The following is a 19,725-nucleotide window of genomic DNA, read 5'->3' as shown; positions in this document are numbered from 1 at the left end:
ATGCATACTTCATAAGATTATTATTTGAATTAAAGTAATAAATATATTTAAAACACGTAGTAGGATATCAATAAATGTTAGTCTCCTTCCTTCCCCATACTCTGGACATCAAGGACAACTAGGTGACCTTGTGGATGGAGCAGTGTACCGTACTCCTGGAGGGAGCCCTTCTGACGACATATCTTAGGAATAGGGAGGGTTGCCAGCCTCATATCTGAATACGAACCCCAGCATTATTATAGATACACATGCACAGCACAGACATCATCTTTTACAGCTATATTTAGTTGACTTACAGATTTAGGAAGTGCAGACTGTAATCTATGTTTTCTCCTGAGATTTCATCACCATGTGATTTATATTTTTCTGGCTAAAAAGCGTGATTGTAGCTTGATTCCTCCCCCTTCCCCCCAATCACCCACCACAAACATCCCAGCCATCCTCCCAAGAACTACCTGCCTTTTTAAAATCTGAATAAGAATCTGGATAAGCATTTGGAAAGCGTGAGGACAGTGCATACCTGAAGAACCAAGGAATTGAGTACTTTGAAAACTTTAATGATTTTTTCTCAGAAAGTCCTGTCTCCTTTATGTCTGCAGGGGACAGATGACTCTAGATATTCCATCAAAGCTTGCTTCCTCCTTGTTGCAATAGCTGGGCAAAGCAACCATCAATATGGAAACTTATAGTAAAAGAGGCCAAACAGAGCAGGTAGTGGAAATACAGGGGTTTTCTCTTCCCCCAAGGAGGAGCAGGAAGGGAAAGGCAGCAGAGGCTTTTGTCATCAACTTTGTGGGGACAGACACCACTGGCATCTTTCCCCTCTCTTCTCCCTCTGTATCTAAAATCCCAAATGGATGCTGGATTTTACCTTGGGATGTTTTGAGATTTGACAGCATAAAGTTGTCTGGATGTGGGAAAAGGACAAGCTCACCAAGATAGCTTTAATGAAGAGGGGCTAGAAGGTGGAGGAATAAAAGATGGGGTTAGACGAGGGCCATGTAAAGCCATCCCGTCTGCAGCCGAGGGGAACTTGGCTACATGGCAGAAGGCAAAGTTTTTCAATGTATTTTAAACCCTGTCCTGTCATATTCTGCAGCCACCAAATCACCCATTCCACTCAGCAGTAAAAGGTAACCAGGTGAGCTTGGCACCAAATACATTGTAAGAACTTTAGTATTACCATCACGTTGATACCTCAAAATACCATGGAGATCAGCAGGAAGGACGAAGGAGGGACCAGACTAGCCCATTCAGGTAGTTCTCTCCCAAACTGTTGAATTGCTTTGAATGCTTGTTTCTATGATCCCTGCCTTGAACTGTCCCAAGATCCTGAGGATTCCACCTCTAATTTTAGAGTATTATGTCAAGAATTTTTTAAATGGTGCCCTGGGGCGAGGAGGGAGAACATGAGAACTACCACTTTTGAGGATCCACTATGAGCCAGGTATTTATGTTTATATATTTATATATTTACATATTTACATATTTATATATACACACATGCATACACACACACATATATACATACACACATACCAGTTAACTCTCATAGTAACCCTATGAGGTAACTATTTCTTTTGTTTGACAGATGAGGAAACTGGAGCTCAGAGAGTTTAACTGATGTTCCTGGTATCACATAGCTACTTAGTATCAGAGCTGGGCCTAGAAGCTAGTCTGCGGACTTTCTTCGAAACTGATTAATTTATGTTTCCCCGCCCCTACTTCTACTTACCTCCAAAGGAAGATAGCACTGTTTAAGTATTAGCTGTTAGCACTGTCACTGTTATTATGATGTCACGTACCACTTGCCTCTTGAACTGAAGCAGGTGTGGAGAGAAAAAGGGAGAAAAAGAAATGAAACTGATATTTACTAAGCCCTGCACTGGGCAATGAGGCGACAGGTAACCATAGCAGGCAGCTTTTGGACTGTATCCCTAAGGTCGATTTGAGATCTTTGATTCTATAACCCAGATATTTTGAAATAAATCTGATACGTGAAATCAAAGATTTCAGATGAACCAATTCTAATGCTACAACCACCACCACTATCGGGCCGGAGCCATTCCCTAAGCCACAAAGCGTCTCGTGTCCTGTCGGCACACAGGTGACACCTGAAGATTGTAAACAGTCATGACTTACTGGGTGGCTGGGGCAAAGTACACTTGTCTTGCAAACCCAAAGTAGCCATGAGCCACTAAATAACATTTATGAGATCAACATTAAGATGTTTTTATTACAGATGCGTGCGAGCATAAACAATTTGATACACAGTATGCGGACGCGGGAGCTCATGGAATATTACATGATAGGACCGGGGCTGCGTTTTTCTCTCTGCCTTTGTTTCTTCGTTTCTGAGGAAGCTGCTAGTTTCTTTTCACAGTGCTGGCATTTGATTTTCATTTTAATTTTCAGGGTATGTTTGCACTTAATTGGTACGGTGGCAGTTTTACTGCATGTTGTTTGCCTTCTGCCAACCTTGATTATAATCAAGTCTGGGCTACAAGGAAAATTGAAAAGTACAGCAGGCAATAAAATGCAGCCAAGTGGAGTGTCATGTCATAAGGCTTTCAGACTCTGGGCAGAGTCCTGTAGAAAACTCGCTTTTTGTTTCTTTGGTTGTTGTTGTTGTTGTTATTGTTTACATTGGGGGGAGTAGTGTCAAGGTTCTAAAAGCAAGATCCCTTATCTACTTGGGTCAATTAATGCTATCTTAGTTGCTTTGGAAAAACTGTCATGTCTTTGGCTGAGAAAAAAAAACTGTAGAATGGTTCTTCAGATATTTTTTTTTGAAATACAGCATTCCTCCAGTGCCTAAAGCCCCTTGTTCTCGAAAGAATCTCTCTGTCCTTTGTAAAAACGTGCCTCAGTATGGCTTGAGTCCATGGGTAGGCCATGCTCCTTGTTGCTGTGGGCCCACGTCCAAGGTGGTGCTTGATGTCTGAGTGTGGAAATGTCTTCTATTATTGTCTTTCTCACACACATGTCTGGGTAGCTTGAGTGGGACCCAATTTTATTAACTTTGCTGTATTTTCTTTTATGCCTTTTCAAAAGCTCCTGTAATTCATTTCAGATTTATACAACTGATTATCTTACTATCGCCTTTAATTATAAAGCATGAGTTAGAGTCACCTACTCCGGCTTCTCCATCCAGTGCTTAAATCTGTTCTTTAATATTGCTGAGCTGTTGCCCAGCCTCTGCTTGAACAGCGCTAGCGACAGGGAGCTGTTTTTTCTCTCTGTGCCCCTCTCCCCAGCACCTGTTTCATCTTCGGAGATCCCTGTTGGTCCATATGTTGAGCTGCCATCTTCTGCCCTCAAGTTACTTTCCATTGTGATCTGACTAAACAGTCTTAGTTTCACTTTTTTTTTGGTGTGTATGTGTGCTAGCTCTTAGGGCATTTAAAGAAAGACAAAGCATTTCTGAGTTTAACATCAGCTTTTCCTGGACTTTTTCCAAATTGTATATATCCTTATCAAAGTTGATTAGAACATATATTTGTTCACTTTCTGCCACCTTAATGATATCTAGTGTCCCCCCCCATTAAATTCCTTCGTTGTATCTCTGTAGATTATTTTTTCAATGTTACGTCATTAGCATTGACAGATGATTTTAATTAAAACACATACCTTCGACCTCTCCTTCCCATGAACCCTCTTCCCTCCCCAGAACACCAACATTCTAACTTGGCGTGACATTATCTGGCCTAACGTGGCCTAGCATGTGAAGTGCCTAAAAGGTCATCTTCCATTGTTTTTGCCTTCTGGAGTCATTGAATTAAGTTCAAACTCAGGATGTTTTTGAAATCTTAAATCTCTCTAGGGATGTTTTTCATAACATCTTCAAACCAGATAACACTATAATAAATGAAGTCTGCTGCGCCGGATTAAAAGGTTATTTGCCCGGTGTGTCAAGCTAACAGAGAACGTGAAACCTCCCATTAAGGCCCTGGACATCTCTGGCTGTCTGTGCAGCAACCTGGTCTCCATTAGGTTCCTGACGATCACTGCTCAGTGAAACTTTAACCAGGAAACTACCCATTGAACTGAATCTTGAGTGACAGCAAGACAAAGAAAAGGAGCTATAAGAAGAGTCAGAAATACACAGAAGAGATAAGGGACTTTTACAAGCTAATAATCTGAGTCCAGGTAATTAGAGCCACAGACCGATGGAAAAACCATTATTTGAAATTAAAAATAGTGAAGAAACCTCATACAAGACCAGAGCCAACCTAAACATGAACAATGACCAATAACAGGCAAACAGTAATACCAGTAAGTTAGACTATTGAAGGATTGGACAAGAGTCTATATTGCGGATACTCACAATTAAAAGCAAAGTCATATACTCAAATTATAAGTACTTTTGTTTATGATTTTCTTTGAAGATTTTCCGTGAAGCCAGGAACTTCTTCCAAGAGTTCTATGAAGTGCTAGGCCAGGCATCCTGGGTGTCTGTCATAAAGAGAATAGGTGTGCAAATGTCTTTTCAGATATGGGTTTTCAAGTCTTTGGAGTAAATACCCAGTAGAGGGATTGCTGGATCATATGGTAGATCAAGTCTTAGTTTTTTGAGGAACCTCCATGCTGTTTTCCATAGTGGCTGTACCAATTCGCAGTCCCACCGGAAGCGTATGAGGGTTCCTTTTTCTCCGCATCCTCTCCAGCATTTGTTATTACTTGTCCTGTTGATTATAGCTATTCTAACAGGTGTGAGATGGTATCTCATTGTGGTTTTTATATATATTTCCCTGATAGCTAGTGATGTTGAGCATCTTTTCAAATATTTGTTGGCCATTTGTATGTCCTCTAGGGAGAAGTGTCTGTTCAGGTCCTCTGCCCATTTTTTGATTGGATCATTTGCTTTTAGTCGTTATGGAGTTGTATGAGTTCTTTGTATATTTTGGGTATTAGGCCCTTATCGGAGGAGTTGCCTGCAAATATATTTTTCCATTTGGCTGGTTGTCTCTTTACCTTGTTGATGATTACTTTTGCTGAGCAGAAGCTTTTTAGTTTGATATAGTCCCATTCATTTATTTTAGCTTTTACTTTCCTTGCCTTTGAGGTCAAATTCATAAAATCCTCTTTAAGTCCAAGGTCCTTGAGTTTAGTTCCTATGTTTTCTTCTATGTATTTTATTGTTTCAGGTTTTATATTCAGGTCCTTAATCCATTTTGAGTAAATTTTTCTTATTTTTTCTTTTTTTTAAAGAAGTCTCTCTAACATTTCTTGTAATACTAGCTTGGTATTGATGAACTCCTTTAGCTTTTTCTTGTCTGGTAATCTCTATCTGTCCTTTGATTCTAAATGATAGCTTTGCTGGGCACAGCAGTCCTAGTTACAGATCGTTGCTTTCCATCACTTTGAACATTTTGTGCTAGTCCCTTCTAGCCTGCAAAGTTTCTGTTGAGAAATCAGCTGACTGTTTTATGGGAGCTCCTTGTAGGTAACTAACTGCTTTTCTCTTGCTGCTATAAGAATCTCTCTTTGTCTTCAACTTTTAGCATTTTTAATTATGATGGGTCTTGGTGTGGGTCTTGGATTCATTTGTTTGGGACTCTCTGTGCTTTCTAGGACTGTAGGTCTATTTCCTTTGGCAGGTTATGGTAATTTTCCATCATTGTTTCTTGAAACAGGTTTTCAATTTCTTGCTCTATCTCTTCTCCCTCCAGTATCCCTATGATGAGAATGTTGGTATGCTTGCTGTTTTCCCAGAAGAGGCTCCTTAAACTATCCTCGTTTTTGTTTTTTTTTTTTGATTCTTTTTTCTTGTTGCTGTTCTGATTGGGTGTTGTTGTTTTTTTTCTTCTTTTTCTTTCTTTCTTTCTTTTTTTTGCTACCTTATCTTCTAAATTGCTGATTTGATCCTCTCCATCTAATCTACTACTGATTCCTCCTAAGGTATTCTTCATTTCAGTTATTGTAGTCTTTATTTCTGACTGGTTCTTTTTTATGTTTCCATTTCTATTTTATGTTTTCTATCTCTTTGTTGAAGTTCTCACTGAATTCATCTACTCATCCCCTACGTTCATTGAGCATCTTTATAACTAGTGTTTTGAACTCTGCATCTGGTAGATTGCTTGCCTCCATTTTGTTCTGTTTTTTTTTTTTTTCTTGCAGGACACGTTTCTTTGTCTTCCCATTTTGGCTGCCTACTTGTATTTGTTTCTGTTTATTAGGCAGAGCTGCTATGTCTCCTGGGCTGGGTAGTGTGGCCTTATGTAGTAGATGTTCTATGGGGCCCAGTGGCAGTCTCTCTGGTCACCTGAGCCAGGTGCTGCAGGTGCGTCCCCTGTTGTAGTTGGGCCTTGGTTGCTGTTTGCGTGTCAATGTGAGAGATTGACCCTTGGGCTGACTGGCTGTGAGTTCTGGCTGTGACTACAGTAGAGGAGCTGTTGTGCAGGGGCTGACCCCACAGGGCAGGATTTGCTTTAGCAGGGCTCTGGTGCCTGCTGAATCTGCCCTCTGGGTGAATCATACTTGGATGTGGCCCCAAGTGATGCTCCAACTTCATCTGAAGCCAGCTACCAGGTGTGCCAGACCTGGGTTGTTTTGGGAGAGCCCCCACCACAGGTCAAGTTCAGCTACAGCCCGTGCCCTTCCCAGGGCCAGCTGGCATGATAGACCAAGCAATCTGCAGATGGCCACCTACACTAGGCTTAGAGGTGCCTCGAGAGGCCAAGCCACAGACCAAGGCCAGCTGCTGCTAGTGCCTGGCTTGGAGCTATTTAGCAAGAGGTACACAATATGTTGAGGCTATATGCTGCTTGTTTGGGGTTTGTGAGCCTTTGAGAGATTTTAGGAAAGTCTGCAGCATGATCCAAGACAGGCCATTTGTGTGGAAAAGCCACTGGAAGTGGCTCGGGTGAGTCCACATGTTGGGAGGGGCAGGGTCTCAGGGAATCACCAGGGTGGGACAAATGGTGTTAGCCAAGTTGATGGAGAGTCATATATGGTGGCCACCTGCATCTGTATGCTGGGTAGAGTAAGGCTCAATAAAGGAACCATGCAACAATGGCTTCTGTCAGCATTTTTATCTGGGAGAAAGCTGCCCCTCCAGTCCTCACCCTGAAGGCAGACAACTCAGTTCCTCTCTGTCTGTCCCTGGTGCCTTTCAAGATGCTGCCCCAGTGCTGAAGATCAGAGCGAGTCCATCAGTGAGTAAGTCCCTGCGTGGGCCCTTTAAAAGGAATACCTGGGACTCCTGCTGCCTTCTGTCTCATTGAGCCACAACCTCCACTTGTTTTCACAGCCAGGAGTTGTTGGAACCCAATGTGGGGCTGGGACCCCTCACTCATCTTGGGGGTGCTTCTGCAGCCTAGATATCCCTCCTGATTTTTAACTGCCCCACATGGGTATGGTGACCAGCCCATTCTGTGTCTCTGTGCCTCCTACCAGTCTCAAGGTGACCTCTTCGGAATGTCTTTAGTTATAGAGCTTCTGTTCAGCCAGAACTCAGGCAACTCCCAGTGACAGGTGTTCTGTAGTGTAGCTGTAATTTTGTGTGGTTGTGAGAGGATGCAAGCACAGTGTTTACCCACTCTGCTACCTTGACTGCAATTCTTAATTTTATTTAATTTTAATTAATTTATATTTAAATTTAAATAGCATCACGTGCCTGGTGGCTCCTGTATTAGGCAGTGCAGGTTAGAAGTTGCATGAGAACACAGATATTGGCACAGAAAAGGTAAATAGATGCTGTAGCTGCAGGCAATACTCTTAAGAAACACTTGGACCTACCAGTTGATGAGAAGATAGCAAAGGAGCCTAAGAAAACCAGGATCACTAGGAAAGAACAGCACTCTCCTTGCCTTCTCCAGGACTTGTTTTGCCCATCAGCAGGTGAATCGCCAGAAGTCTGGCCTGAGAAATTCTTCCTTATTATGGACTTGGCTGCTGGAATTGGGAAGGGTTTTGCAGAGCCAACTGCTGCCGTTCAAGAAATGTGGGCTTTGGAACTGAACATGCAATGGGTGTTTCCTGCATAGACTTTAATGAGCTCAGGGCCCCAGAATGCCATCTGTATGGCTTTAGGAATCTGCCAAGATTGGCTTGAGCTGGGTATTAGAGAAGATACCCCAGGGAGCTCTTTCGGAGACTCTAGAGTCTAGAGGCTGGAACAGCAGTGTCTCCTTCCCACATGGATTCAGGGTTTTGCTTTTTCTTCACTTCTTTCCACTTCCCCTATTGGGATAAGCAAGGACATTTTTCTTATTTGTGACACTCTTTGCTCCAGTAAAGACAAACAAATAGTCAGTAGCCCTCTGGTTAGTGGTTATTTTTGATATGTAACTTGATGCCATGGGGATATTTCCAAGGATGTGCATGCATTACCAACTCACTGTGTGATATTTGGCAAGTAGTTTCCCTTTCTTGGACTTGGTTACGCAGTTGTAAAATGGGGGATTTGGCAGTAGACTATCTTCTAAGATCCTTCTAGCCCTTTGGTTCAGTGATTATATTTCTGAAAATAATTTAATAACACTTTTAAAGTGCAATTGAAAGGACAGATTAGTAGTAATAAAAGAGATTAGAAATTCATCCTTACCAGGTGCCAGGCCACAGCGGCATGGTCTTTCCTAGGACTCACCATCCTCGGCACATCAGTGAGTGCTCCAGGTCGTTCTCTCCATGCTTAATGTTCCACTATACTGGCCATGTAATGGTCTGGTGACAAGAAAAGAGGGACTCTTTTTGTAAAGAAGTACCCCATTCTTTACCTGGCAAACAGTGATTGAACTTCTCTACCATTTATTTGTTCCTTGGACTTGAAAGAGAAAGCAGGCTGGAGAAGTCCTGAAAAGAAAATTCTTTTTGTAGAGATGAAGGGCCTCCGAGATGTGCCAGTGAAGTTGTGCTGCCTATGGTCTAAAAGTTTAGAAATGAAGATTAATAGCAAGGCCGTCTATTCCAGACTTGAGCCCCTGAGTGCCTCTGCTTATTTCTTTCTACTCCTAATTCAGGTCTTATTGAATAGTAGGTTTTCTGGCATTTGTCTAGTGCTTTAGCATAGACATTGCATTTTTGACATATTTTTCATTTACTTATGGTCTTCTGTACTTGCTCTTTTTGGAAATCTCTTTAGGGTGGTGTCACAAAGGGTGGTGCAGATAGGAACAGTGCGGAAGAAGAAGGGATACCCACATGTAGAGCCGCTGAGCTAGACGAAAATGCAGCCATTATAGCTGCTGCCCCGGAGAGTGACAGATAGCTCGAAACTAGAAAAGCCCTTAGATATAATCTAGTTCAACTCCCTTCTTATATAGCAAATAAAACTTAGGACCAGAGAGGGGAAAGAACTTGCCTGAGAACACACAACTAGTTGGTGGTCTATGATATCACCTCTTCTATGTGAGTTTTTATACATATCTTTTGAATTTTGGAATCTTTATCATGAGAGATGAAATGGATTCATACTGTACTTTTGAGATAGATAGAATCCTTTAGTTTAACTCTAATCATCTCTTTTTGATGCTTCTCTCACCCTTAATATTTTTAAACTTATATGGCTCCTCACATAAGCATGTGTTCTGTACAATAGACTCAGTGTACCTTGAGAACATGTACTTAAAAGCATCACATCTCCACATTTCTAACCTGGTATCTTGAAATCCTGGTAGGTATTAGAAAACAGAATTAGCCAAGCAGTATTATAGATAAGAATGTGCTCTCTTACTACTTCTGATTCTGTCATCTGTCATACCTACTGGAGTTGAACTGGGAAGAACCAGACTAGACAGAGCTTGGCTAGGTTAGCCTGGGAATCTTTCGTGGACCTGTTTGCTACAACAGTCCATCTGCTTACCCCATGTCAGCCTCTAACCAAACCTGTAGCATCCCCATCTGTAACAGCTTGCTGGTAAGTTACCTCTTTCCAATATGACAGCTTAAGATCCTTGTCAGCTTCATTATACATGTTGGACCTGATGATTGAGCTTGTTATTCACCTTGCTTTAATCTCATGAAAATTCTGGTACCCGTATTTCTGAGGCTAGTCTGGCCTGGAATCTAACCTCCCCCAAAGCCCCTTTTACAATCATCTATTAACTGCATGACTTCTCTCTTCTCTCTATATGCTGACTCCTGCTCTCTCACTTGCTACATCTAAATCATTTTCCAAGTCTATGCAGTACATCTCTGCACTTTTACTCAAATCTAACTTCTCCTTTCCATTCCTGTTTTCTCCTCCCTAAATCTAATCTTGACCTCCCACACCCGAGCATTGTCTCTTAAGCCATTTCCCTACCTCTGATTCTTTTACTCTCAACGGTCCTAATGTTCTAATCATAGCATTCCTCTGCTCGAAATTCTTCAGTGTCTTTCTGAATTAAGGTCTGGGCGGCCTCCACAGTGCAGCTCTTGTTTTTCTCACCCATATCTTCTCGTGTGTACTTGATATTTTAGCCATGTGCTTACCATTCCCTGAATTCTCCCCCATGTTTTCCTACCATTCAACATCATCGTCTAATCAACTTTTACAGAATACATACCATGTTCTATGCACTCTGTGAGCTAGGCCGTTTGGAGGTGGAGGGTGGCTAGTATTCTGAGGGTATCAGCTATAAAGAAGTAATGTTTACATAAGGTGATAAACAGAGGAGATCAAAGTCCTTTGGGAACACAGAGAAGGGAAGAGGCTGCTTTTGTCTGAGGTGGAGAGAATCAAGGGCACAGGAGAGGGAAGTGAAAGGGAGGCTGGAAAGAGGGAACAAGAAGGAATAGAGGTAAGGGAGAAGGTTGGGGGAGGCATTCCAGGCAGAGAGAATATCAAGTTCAAGACGCCTGAAAGTTAAAAATGATTTAGCATATTAAGGGAACAAAGAAAGTTAGAATATTTGGGAGTAAAGGGTAGGTGGACAGAATGAATGGAACTGGAGCAGTTGAGGAGTGATTGAGAAAGGTGTTACATCCAAAGCAGAACAGAAATGTTAAAGGCAAGTAGTCAGGCCGATGGTTCTGTAGCAGCTGTTTAGAGGACAGACTGGAGCAGGGAGAGACTCATGGCATCTCATGAAGTGCCTCTCTCTCCTGAAAGACCATCCTTCAAGGTCCATCTCAAATTTTGCTACTGCTCATGAAGCCTTCCCTGATTTTTCTCTTCTCTAGAAATGGGATGATTTCTCTTCATTTGGAACTCCCACAGATAGGTTTTGCCTCTCTTTCACTGTATTTTACATTTATTAGAATTTGTCCATGGCTTGCTTTCCCCAATAGACTCTGAGCACCTTGAGAACATGGATCTGGTAAACAATCGTAACCACAAGTGGTACCTGGTCAATTGTCGAATTGATTTAAACTGGTGACCCAGAGATCAGTATTACTCAAACCCCAAAGGCTATGTCGTCCCAGGCCCAAAGGCAGAAATACAATTTACTTTCATGCCTTGCTTTTTTTCCCAATTGGAAAAGGCCAAGGGCGGCCCCCAGCACAAATTTTGGTGTGGGCCATCTAGACTCTGAAACCTGAGGCTTGAAGCCTTTTGGAAAGAGCATAGCAGCCTACAGGGACAAGATCTATGAGCTCTTCTCAGGCCCAACCAAGGAGAACGACAGGCAGGATGTGTTCCTGTTCTGGTTTAACTGAGAATTTCCTGGCTTCAAAATACCTGTCTCCATGCTAATGTTATTTCATTTCCATTACACTGCATGATTTACCTTGATCAGCGAAGCAATTTGTTGTGCATTATTCAAAAAGTGCTAATCATCTTTAGCTCAAGATAGATTTTAAAAACTCCACAGAATTTGTCCTGAAATGCAATCGGTGGCAAAAAGCTAAAGCAAGCTCAGAGCTGTTTGTACTGTAGCAATAAAAAATTATAATCCCTGTCCCAAATCATTTTTATAAGCAGCCAAGTCATAAATAAATAAAAATGTGGGAAAACATATACCTTTCAGTTGTCTCGTTTAGAACTGAAAATTGAAAAGTCATAGGAAAGAACTAAAGGATTGTCTGCTTATAGTTTAGCCTTCTAATTCTGCAGAACAGAGACCCAAATAATTGATTAGCACCAAGTTAATATCTATGATACTCGGTTTTCCCTTTTGGGGAAAAAAAGGAACCCAGTAAAGCCAAGCCTACGGGGTGATTTTAAGTACAAAATCAGATAGTTTCCGTGAACGTATACAGCCTACCATCTAGTGGGCATATTCATTCCCTTTCTCCCCTTCCCAAATCAAGCTCTCATGCCCCCTCCAGCTCTTCTCTTGCCAAAGGGTATTTCCTCTATTCTCTACCCTGTAAGATTCCCTTAACTTCAGAGCCATAAATCCTGGGTGCTTGATCAGATTTTCCTATTAGAGGAAATTTATGTTCTTAGGGAAATAACGTAAAGTAACAATGGCACTAACATATCCCCTGACATAGTGTTCCTGTCCTGTCTGACAAGATTGGATAATTCTTGATGCTTAAGTGTATTGCTCATATATATTTTATGGTATGTTAATTTTTACTAATAATCAATACTTGTCTGAGGCAGCTGTTCTTTATTTCATTACTCGAAAAGGGGTGGAAGTATAAATCAATAACATGTAGAAATTTGTATTTCCACAGGATTTTGGGGGCCAGAGGTTGGAAATGGAAGGAATTATAAAGTATTTTGTGTTTTTAGAAAAAAAAAACACCTAGTTTCTTGGTCAGAAGACTTGAGTTCCTTTTATAGATCTGTCATTATGTTATTTTGTGACCTTATTTTATTTATTTATTTATTTTTTGTGACTTGATCTTCCTGGTGATTAAAATGGACTTCCTTGTAGCTAGCTTTAGTCATAAGCGACAAGAAGACACTAAACTATTGAAATCTACAAATAATTTATCCCTTAGCAAGTCCTTGCCAAGATGGAATTAGTGGAGGAGTTAAAGAGGGGTAAAATCCTACCCAAAGTTCTGTTGAGTTCCTTAAAAAGAAAGATGCACAGAGCAATCCATGATGGTAGTATGATCCCACCTGACCCATAGGGTCCTCTCTGAAGCAGAGGCTCAGCCATCTGATCTGCTCACTCAGTTTCACCACAAATGATGTCTCCAAGGGAAGGGAACTTTGACATTGCTGGCAGTCCTTTCTGCCTTTTAGAAATCGCCAGCCCTTCTTTCTGTGTAAATACAACAAGCATCTCTTTTTTCCCCGGCACCTGTGGTTTATTGGCTACTCTCAAGTCGGGCCTCCTATAAAATGAGAAGAAAATTTGGCAATTCTCATATATAAATGCTAGAGGATACCCGGGATCATTTAACATTTTTTAAACTGGATGATTGCCTAATATAGACTTCTTATTTTACAGATAAGGAAATAAGCCTAATTAGGTAAAATATCACATAGGTTGAATGTAAAACTGTATCTTCTTAGTGTTTCTTGTTTCCTCAGTGCTTGGACCTACCTTTTATAGTATATGCACGTATTTGGATAAGTGAGTATGCAGTTGAGATTCTTGTAATAGCTGCTTGGCTACCAGTAGTCTATGCTTCTTAATAAAGAAATGGGTACTTGGCTGAGGAGAAGGTCTAGAGTGGCCTTGTCACCTATCATTTTGCATAAACCTACCACCCAGGTAGGTAATCAGGAGATGAGAGGCTATAGGTATGTGTTCTATGCCCTAAAAATAACAGATGATGCTCAGACTTTTTCATACATTCCAGATATTCTTTCTAGTCATTTTAAAATCCTGCTGTGGGCTTGGAGTAATACTTGTCAATACCAGAGTTAAGATCATGAAAGTCGAGAAACCAAGGGATGAATTCTCTAGTTCTTTCAACCTTAGCAGTAAAATTTTAAGGCACACAGAGAGAATATCTAAGTGTGATGTATATGTGAGTGTCTGTGAAGCTTCAGATCATCTGAAGTAGAAATGAGGTGAAGAGAAATAAAATTAATCTCCAGAAGCACACACCCCTTAACCCCAGGTTACACTGGACGCCACTTTGCATCCTTCCTAATTGGATGGCCATGATTTAGTTAAATGTGTTACCCTCTGGAGGGGATAGAAGCATCTAGGATGTATGAATGGAGTGTCAGATTCCAAATTAAGTTACATGGTAGGGACGAACCATGAAACAAAACCAATAACAGAAATGAAACCAGTCTGGAAACAGGCAAATATAGCCTTAAAACAGAGAGGAAAAAAACAGCTTTAATGACCAATGTTATATATTTGAAATGTGCAGGTTGGACAGCATTTGGACTTGGAATGAAACAATAAGAGGTTACATTCATGGATAACCAACAAGATAAGGCTGTTGTTGCCTCAGCCAACGGAGAAAACACTCTGCTTAATGGGGTCAAAGAAAATGGTAAGTGAATTTAATTACAGTAAATAAAAATAGTCCTTTGTTATTAAAGAATTTTAGTAGCTACTGAGTTCGAACATGTAAAGTCTAGGATGCCTCTAAAATTGATGTTAATCCTAAACTTGATTCCAGCAAATCTCTCTAACTGGGCCAGCAGGGTCTCTAAGATGTATGTAGCCCGACCCCTTTGCTCCCTCAAATCATCTCTGTCAGTTGAGCAGAGGTGTGAAGGGTAAGGCTGAGCCTCATAGCTCAGAACTGTGAATATGTATGTCATCTGAGCATTTTCTTACCCTGAAAGCCTTCACTTTCCAATTGATCAAGCAGTCCAGTTCCTTCCTCATTTCTGAGGAAAATCTGTGTCTGAAGAAAAAACTGAAGCTGAAGAAATAATATTTTTCACTCACATGAATGTTCTATATAAAATCAGGGTTGTTCTTGAACTTTGTAATTTCAAATTCTAAAGCTAGAGAACCTGAAGCTTCACTTATATAATAAAATCAAGTACCAGAAAGTGATCAAGGGAAAGAGAGTTAATAAGTTAGGTCTAAGATCTTTAACTTTACTCCTGTCATTGTTTCCTATTGTTTAGACTCGGAGGACCAGGAAATGGCAATGAAATCATTTACAGCACTAGAGGCTGCGGCACCAATCCAGCCAGTCCCAGTGGCTCAAAAAGAGACTGTGATGTATCCCAGGGGTCTCCTGCCTCTCCCCTCCAAGAAGCCTTGTATGCAGAGCCCCTCCTCTCCTTTGGGCCTGATCGAAGCACCTGAACATGCTGCTAACAGCGCTTCTGTGAACGCCATCTCCCTCACATCTGGCGTTGCAAAAGGCCTAAACACATGGTCGCTACCCAACGAGTGTGAGAAAGCTCCGTTTGCCATAATGGAGCCTGCAGGCATGTCAGCTCTGAATGGGGACTGCCTCATGCAGCCAAGCCGGACTTGCTTGGGCTGCTTCATGGAATCCAAGGATGCAGTAGATCCTGAGCCAGGCATCAGTCTCAAAGTCGGCGATCTACACAGGGATTATGAAACCTGTGCGGTCTCTGACATAGGGATTCAGTGTATTAATGCTGGAGAAAACATGAAATATGGAGAGCAGCTGCTCTCAGACCAGCTCCTCGGCTTCCCCCTACAAAAATCAAGGGCAGGAGATAGACGAGAGGTCGAGAAAGCTGACATTGACTTGGAGGATCCAGCTCAGAAAAGTTATTACGAGGCGTTACTGTTAGATAAGTGCAATACAGAGGAGGCTTTGCTGGCGAACTCCAATCAGGATTGGGGTTACTTTGAGACTTTCATTAGTGAGAGTAAGATTGAACTGCTTGATCTCTGTTCCAAGAACGAGCTGTCTGTCAACCTCTTCTCTGAGGAAGATGTGGATAACTACATGTTCGATGATGATGAGTCAACACTGGGCAGTGACGTCTGCTCCCTGAAAATCCGATATGAGTCCTTCCAGGACAACGTTCGAGACAAGACCACCCTTCTGATGCAGGAGGATGCCCAATTCAACTTTTTCCCCAGTGTCTTTACTACCTGCCCAAAGCGGGAGTCTAAGAGTGGGGCCCTGAGGCAGAACAGTGACCTTTCACAATTCAAGGTCCCTGATGTGAGCATCATCTGGGGGGAGGAAGATAAACACCTGGACAAGAAGAAAGGCAAAGAGGAAGGACAGGAAGACAAAGGTGTAGAGAAAAAAGATGAAAAGGATAATGGAGAAAAATCTGCCTTAAATAAACCATGCAGTGGGACTGAGGGAGGGCAATTTAAGAATCCAAAGCAGGACCATCTTGCCAATTCCTTAGAGGCATTAGGAAATTTCGGTGAAGACAGCTCCTTCATTGAGGTTTCTTATGATGCCATGGGGGAGATCAAAGACTGTGGCCGCTATATGGCTCGGGACACTAATTCTGGCAGCTCCTCCTCCCAGCAGAACTATGGGCTACGAGCCAAGAGAAAAGTCAGATACAGTGAAGATTATCTATATGATGTTGACTCACTGGAGGGTGAAAAAGTAAATGAGAGGAAGGAATGGCTGCCAGGTGGTTCTAAAGAGGAAGATGATGACGAATGGCATCCCAAAAAAAGAAGAAAAGTAACCCGCAAAGAGCCCCCTGTCATTATCAAGTATATCATCATCAATCGCTTCAAAGGTGAGAAGAACATGCTGGTGAAGCTGGGCAGAGTAGATGCCAGTGAGACCACAGTGAATCTGAGTGAGAATCAGCTGGACAAGTATTCCAAGCTGGCCCCCTTGAAGGGCTTCTGGCAGACGAAGAAGCAGAGAAACAGCAGCGCAGACGCCAGCAAGGCACACTTATGCCCAAAGCAGAACTTTGAACCAGGTAGCTTTGAGGTGTCCTTCCTACCACCTGCTCGCAAACGAAAATCGAAACTTGGCAACAGGCACAGGATTCAAAGAATTTCATCCGTGGAAACTCCGGCAAGTGGGAAGCAGGTTTCATTCTGCAGCGATCAGAAGCAAGCTAGCAGTCGCAAAGAAGATGGGAGTCTGAAAAGTATGCTGAAATCGGCGCCCCTGGCCGCCCCCAGCTGTGCAAGTGGATCACCTTCAAATGGCATTGCAGGCCCTGACTTAGTGAAAGTCAAAGGCCAAGATGCAGAATTTAAGGGGCCAGAGAGGAAGGTGCTCAATAAAATCAAATTCAGAAGTGAAGCCAGATTAAAATCTAAGAAAATCAGAGCTGGGCAAGAAAGCAAGCCAGTTGTTCAGATGAGCCCCCTTTTGGAAGACAGATCCTCCAAGGCTGATCTAAAGAATGAAGCTATTCCTGAGACCTCCAACAGTTCCCATCCATCTGAATTTCATGAAGCTAAAGTTGCTAAGAATTCTACTTTCCTACCAACAACCTGCTCTTCTGAAATACCTCTATCATCTGCTAATGTCGCTACCAATATACCTGTTATTCCTGGAGGATATCTGCAGACGTTGCTAGATGCTTCCGACTTGTCAAATAATGCTGGTATCTCATACTTCACTCACCAGTCTCCAGAGCAAAGTGCAGGCAGCCTCACTCAAACAGAAAAGTCGTTTGTACCTCTCCAGCCTGCCCAGGACTGTGTGGATTCCTCACCCTCTGAATCTGAGCTGCAGCGGTCACCCGAAAACTTCAAAATAGAATCAAGCAGCTATGGAAGTGTGTGGCCCAACAAGCCTACTTCCGGTCCCCGGGAATTCATGGCTGAAGTCTCAAGAGAAACAGCTCCAACCCAATCCAGTGAATTTGGAGTCTCCCAAGTAGAGTCCATGGAAAGTAATGCCACGGCTACAACATACAATCCGATCTGCCCGAATAGTGGTGGCGGTGGTTGCAACAAGGCCCTGTACGCCTCTGTGCAAGATACCCAAGTCCCGCCCGATGACTCTTATCAGTTATGCCACTTTAATAATGGAGGGGTCTGCTTCCCTTTTCAGCAGGGCCTAGTCAATGTGGATGATGGCCGACTCTTTAGCTTTGATTCCATGGCCCCACTTTCTGTCAACTCAAACAATTATTGCTCCTTAAGCTTAAAGTCCTGTGAAAAGGATGGTGACGAGGATATCACTGATGACTTCTTGGCCCATTGCAGCCCCAAGCTGGTGATCCAGCAGAGCGTTGATGAAATAGCGCCGCTAAAGGAATCCAGTGACCTGTTAGATATTTCCAACTTCACTCCTGACAAATTCCGCCACTCCTCCCTCTCAGAGATGTCCCCACCTGACACCCCCAGTCTCTCCCCTCAAATTACCAGATGTGAGAGTATCAAGACACTGGGAACACTGAAGGAGTTCCAAGAGGGTGTCCCAGGACCACTGGGCAATATGGACAAGGTCAAGTGGGACTGCAGTACCCTTTCACGACAAGTCCAAGTGGAGGATGGATTCGCTTTAAATAACCATCAGTTTCAGTTTCATATGTTCAATGATGAGGATTCTGTCAGTCTGCTCCAAAAAAGCCCTTGCTTATCAACGTTTAATGATCCATCTGGTCAAATGAATACCAACAACAAAGTGTCAAAATCAAGAAAGAAAAGTTCACCCAGCAAGAGTGGGACTGTGAACCAGAGTTCTCAGAAAAACACTAGGAAAAAATCCCCCAAAGCCACCAACAAAGGGATTGAAAAGCCATCTGGTAAAACCTCCCGCCAGGTCTCTAAGTCAACAAAGAAAGGGAAATATGTGGCTGCAATCAATGGAGAGAAAATGCAAATCGGCGTTGGCCGTGGGGGAGGTCAGGTCAACAGCATATCCTCCACAGGGAAGACGTTGGCCGAATGTCCCCAGCATGGCGGCACTGGAGCCTCTACGAAGATGCCAAGTCAGAAGGGACTTCCTGGAGATTGGGCTTTGGGGAAGGAGCGCAGCCCCGGCTGGAGTGACATGAGCATGGGCACCAACACCAACAGCCTCCTGGATGATGACCAGCGGGAATTTCAGGAGCCTTCCTATATCCTGTCCAACATCGCCTCCGGTATGGCAGACGTGCAGAGATTCATGATGGCCTCCATAGAGCCCCTTTGGGAACCCGTGGAGCACCACAGGGATCCCAATGTTTTCTATTCCCCCGAGTCCAATAGCCTCAAGTTAAAAACCCTCAAAATATTGGCAGGGACACCACAGGAATGTAAGAAGAAGGTCACCAGCGGGTCGCCAGGAGCCACTAAGAACCACAGGTCCATCAAGGGCGTGAGTAAAAGCAATGGCAAAGCAGCAGTAGGCGAATCCAGTCATGTAAACGCGCCTGCTCATAATGAGGACTCTCGCTCCACCTTCTTTGATAAAAAGTATAACAATCTGAGCACTTTAGGCAATAACGGCCCGCCGCACAAAAAGTTATATCGTCACAAATCCAGCTCCAAGGCCCTGAGAGATGAGAAGTGTAAGGGAAAGCGTGCGGAGCGAGAACAGGTCCACAAGGACGAGGCTGGGCCGGCTTCTTTTGAAAAACTGAGGTAATACTGCACCAAAATGGCTTTCCTGCTACCTGCTGAGCCCGCAGTCCACCACGTGTTCCCTCTCGAAAGCAAGAGTTTGCATGAAATGAACTTTCCCATTCCCTCTCTCGAATTACAAAGAAAAGATAAACGTGCATGAAAATCCCTGTATCTTTAAGCCACCCAAAAGATTGGGCACTTTGGTTGTGGCTTGACTAGGGATAAGCTGCAACGAGGCTACTTTTTCTGCTATTCGGCATTGGTTTTTACTGACTGAGAAAACAGAACTAAATAAAACATGCTCTTGAATGATTTTGGGAAGGGAAGGGCTTTGCAAAAAAGACAAATGTTCAATGGAATTAAAAAGTTATACAGACAAAAAGCCAAGATCATTTAATGAAAAAGAGCATAATTTGGGCAACAGGATCTCATTGCGCAGCAATTAGGAGTGCTTTCTAGTGCCCCTGCTTATTTGTATCTCTCTCTGCATCATATGGCATCT

At 42.7% G+C, this 19,725-nt stretch overlaps 1 protein-coding gene across 4 annotated transcripts in view; it reads left to right on the top strand.

The window, feature by feature from the left end:
* Positions 1-19,725, top strand: part of NEXMIF (neurite extension and migration factor) — an 89,206-nt gene that overhangs the window by 67,781 nt on the left and 1,700 nt on the right. For all 4 annotated transcript variants that reach the window (XM_016130741.2, XM_016130742.2, XM_016130743.2 and 1 more), the window contains exons 2-3: positions 14,158-14,283; positions 14,873-19,241. In XM_016130741.2, coding sequence (XP_015986227.2) covers positions 14,205-14,283; positions 14,873-19,241 — 4,448 coding nt within the window. In that variant the 5' untranslated portion in view covers positions 14,158-14,204. The remainder of the gene's footprint in view (positions 1-14,157; positions 14,284-14,872; positions 19,242-19,725) is intronic.

The sequence above is a fragment of the Rousettus aegyptiacus genome, unplaced genomic scaffold (genome assembly GCF_014176215.1).
Source record: "Rousettus aegyptiacus isolate mRouAeg1 unplaced genomic scaffold, mRouAeg1.p scaffold_m13_p_9, whole genome shotgun sequence".
Classification (NCBI taxonomy): domain Eukaryota; kingdom Metazoa; phylum Chordata; class Mammalia; order Chiroptera; family Pteropodidae; genus Rousettus; species Rousettus aegyptiacus.
Note: the sequence above shows the minus strand (reverse complement) of the source record. Positions and strands in the feature narration are given on the sequence as shown.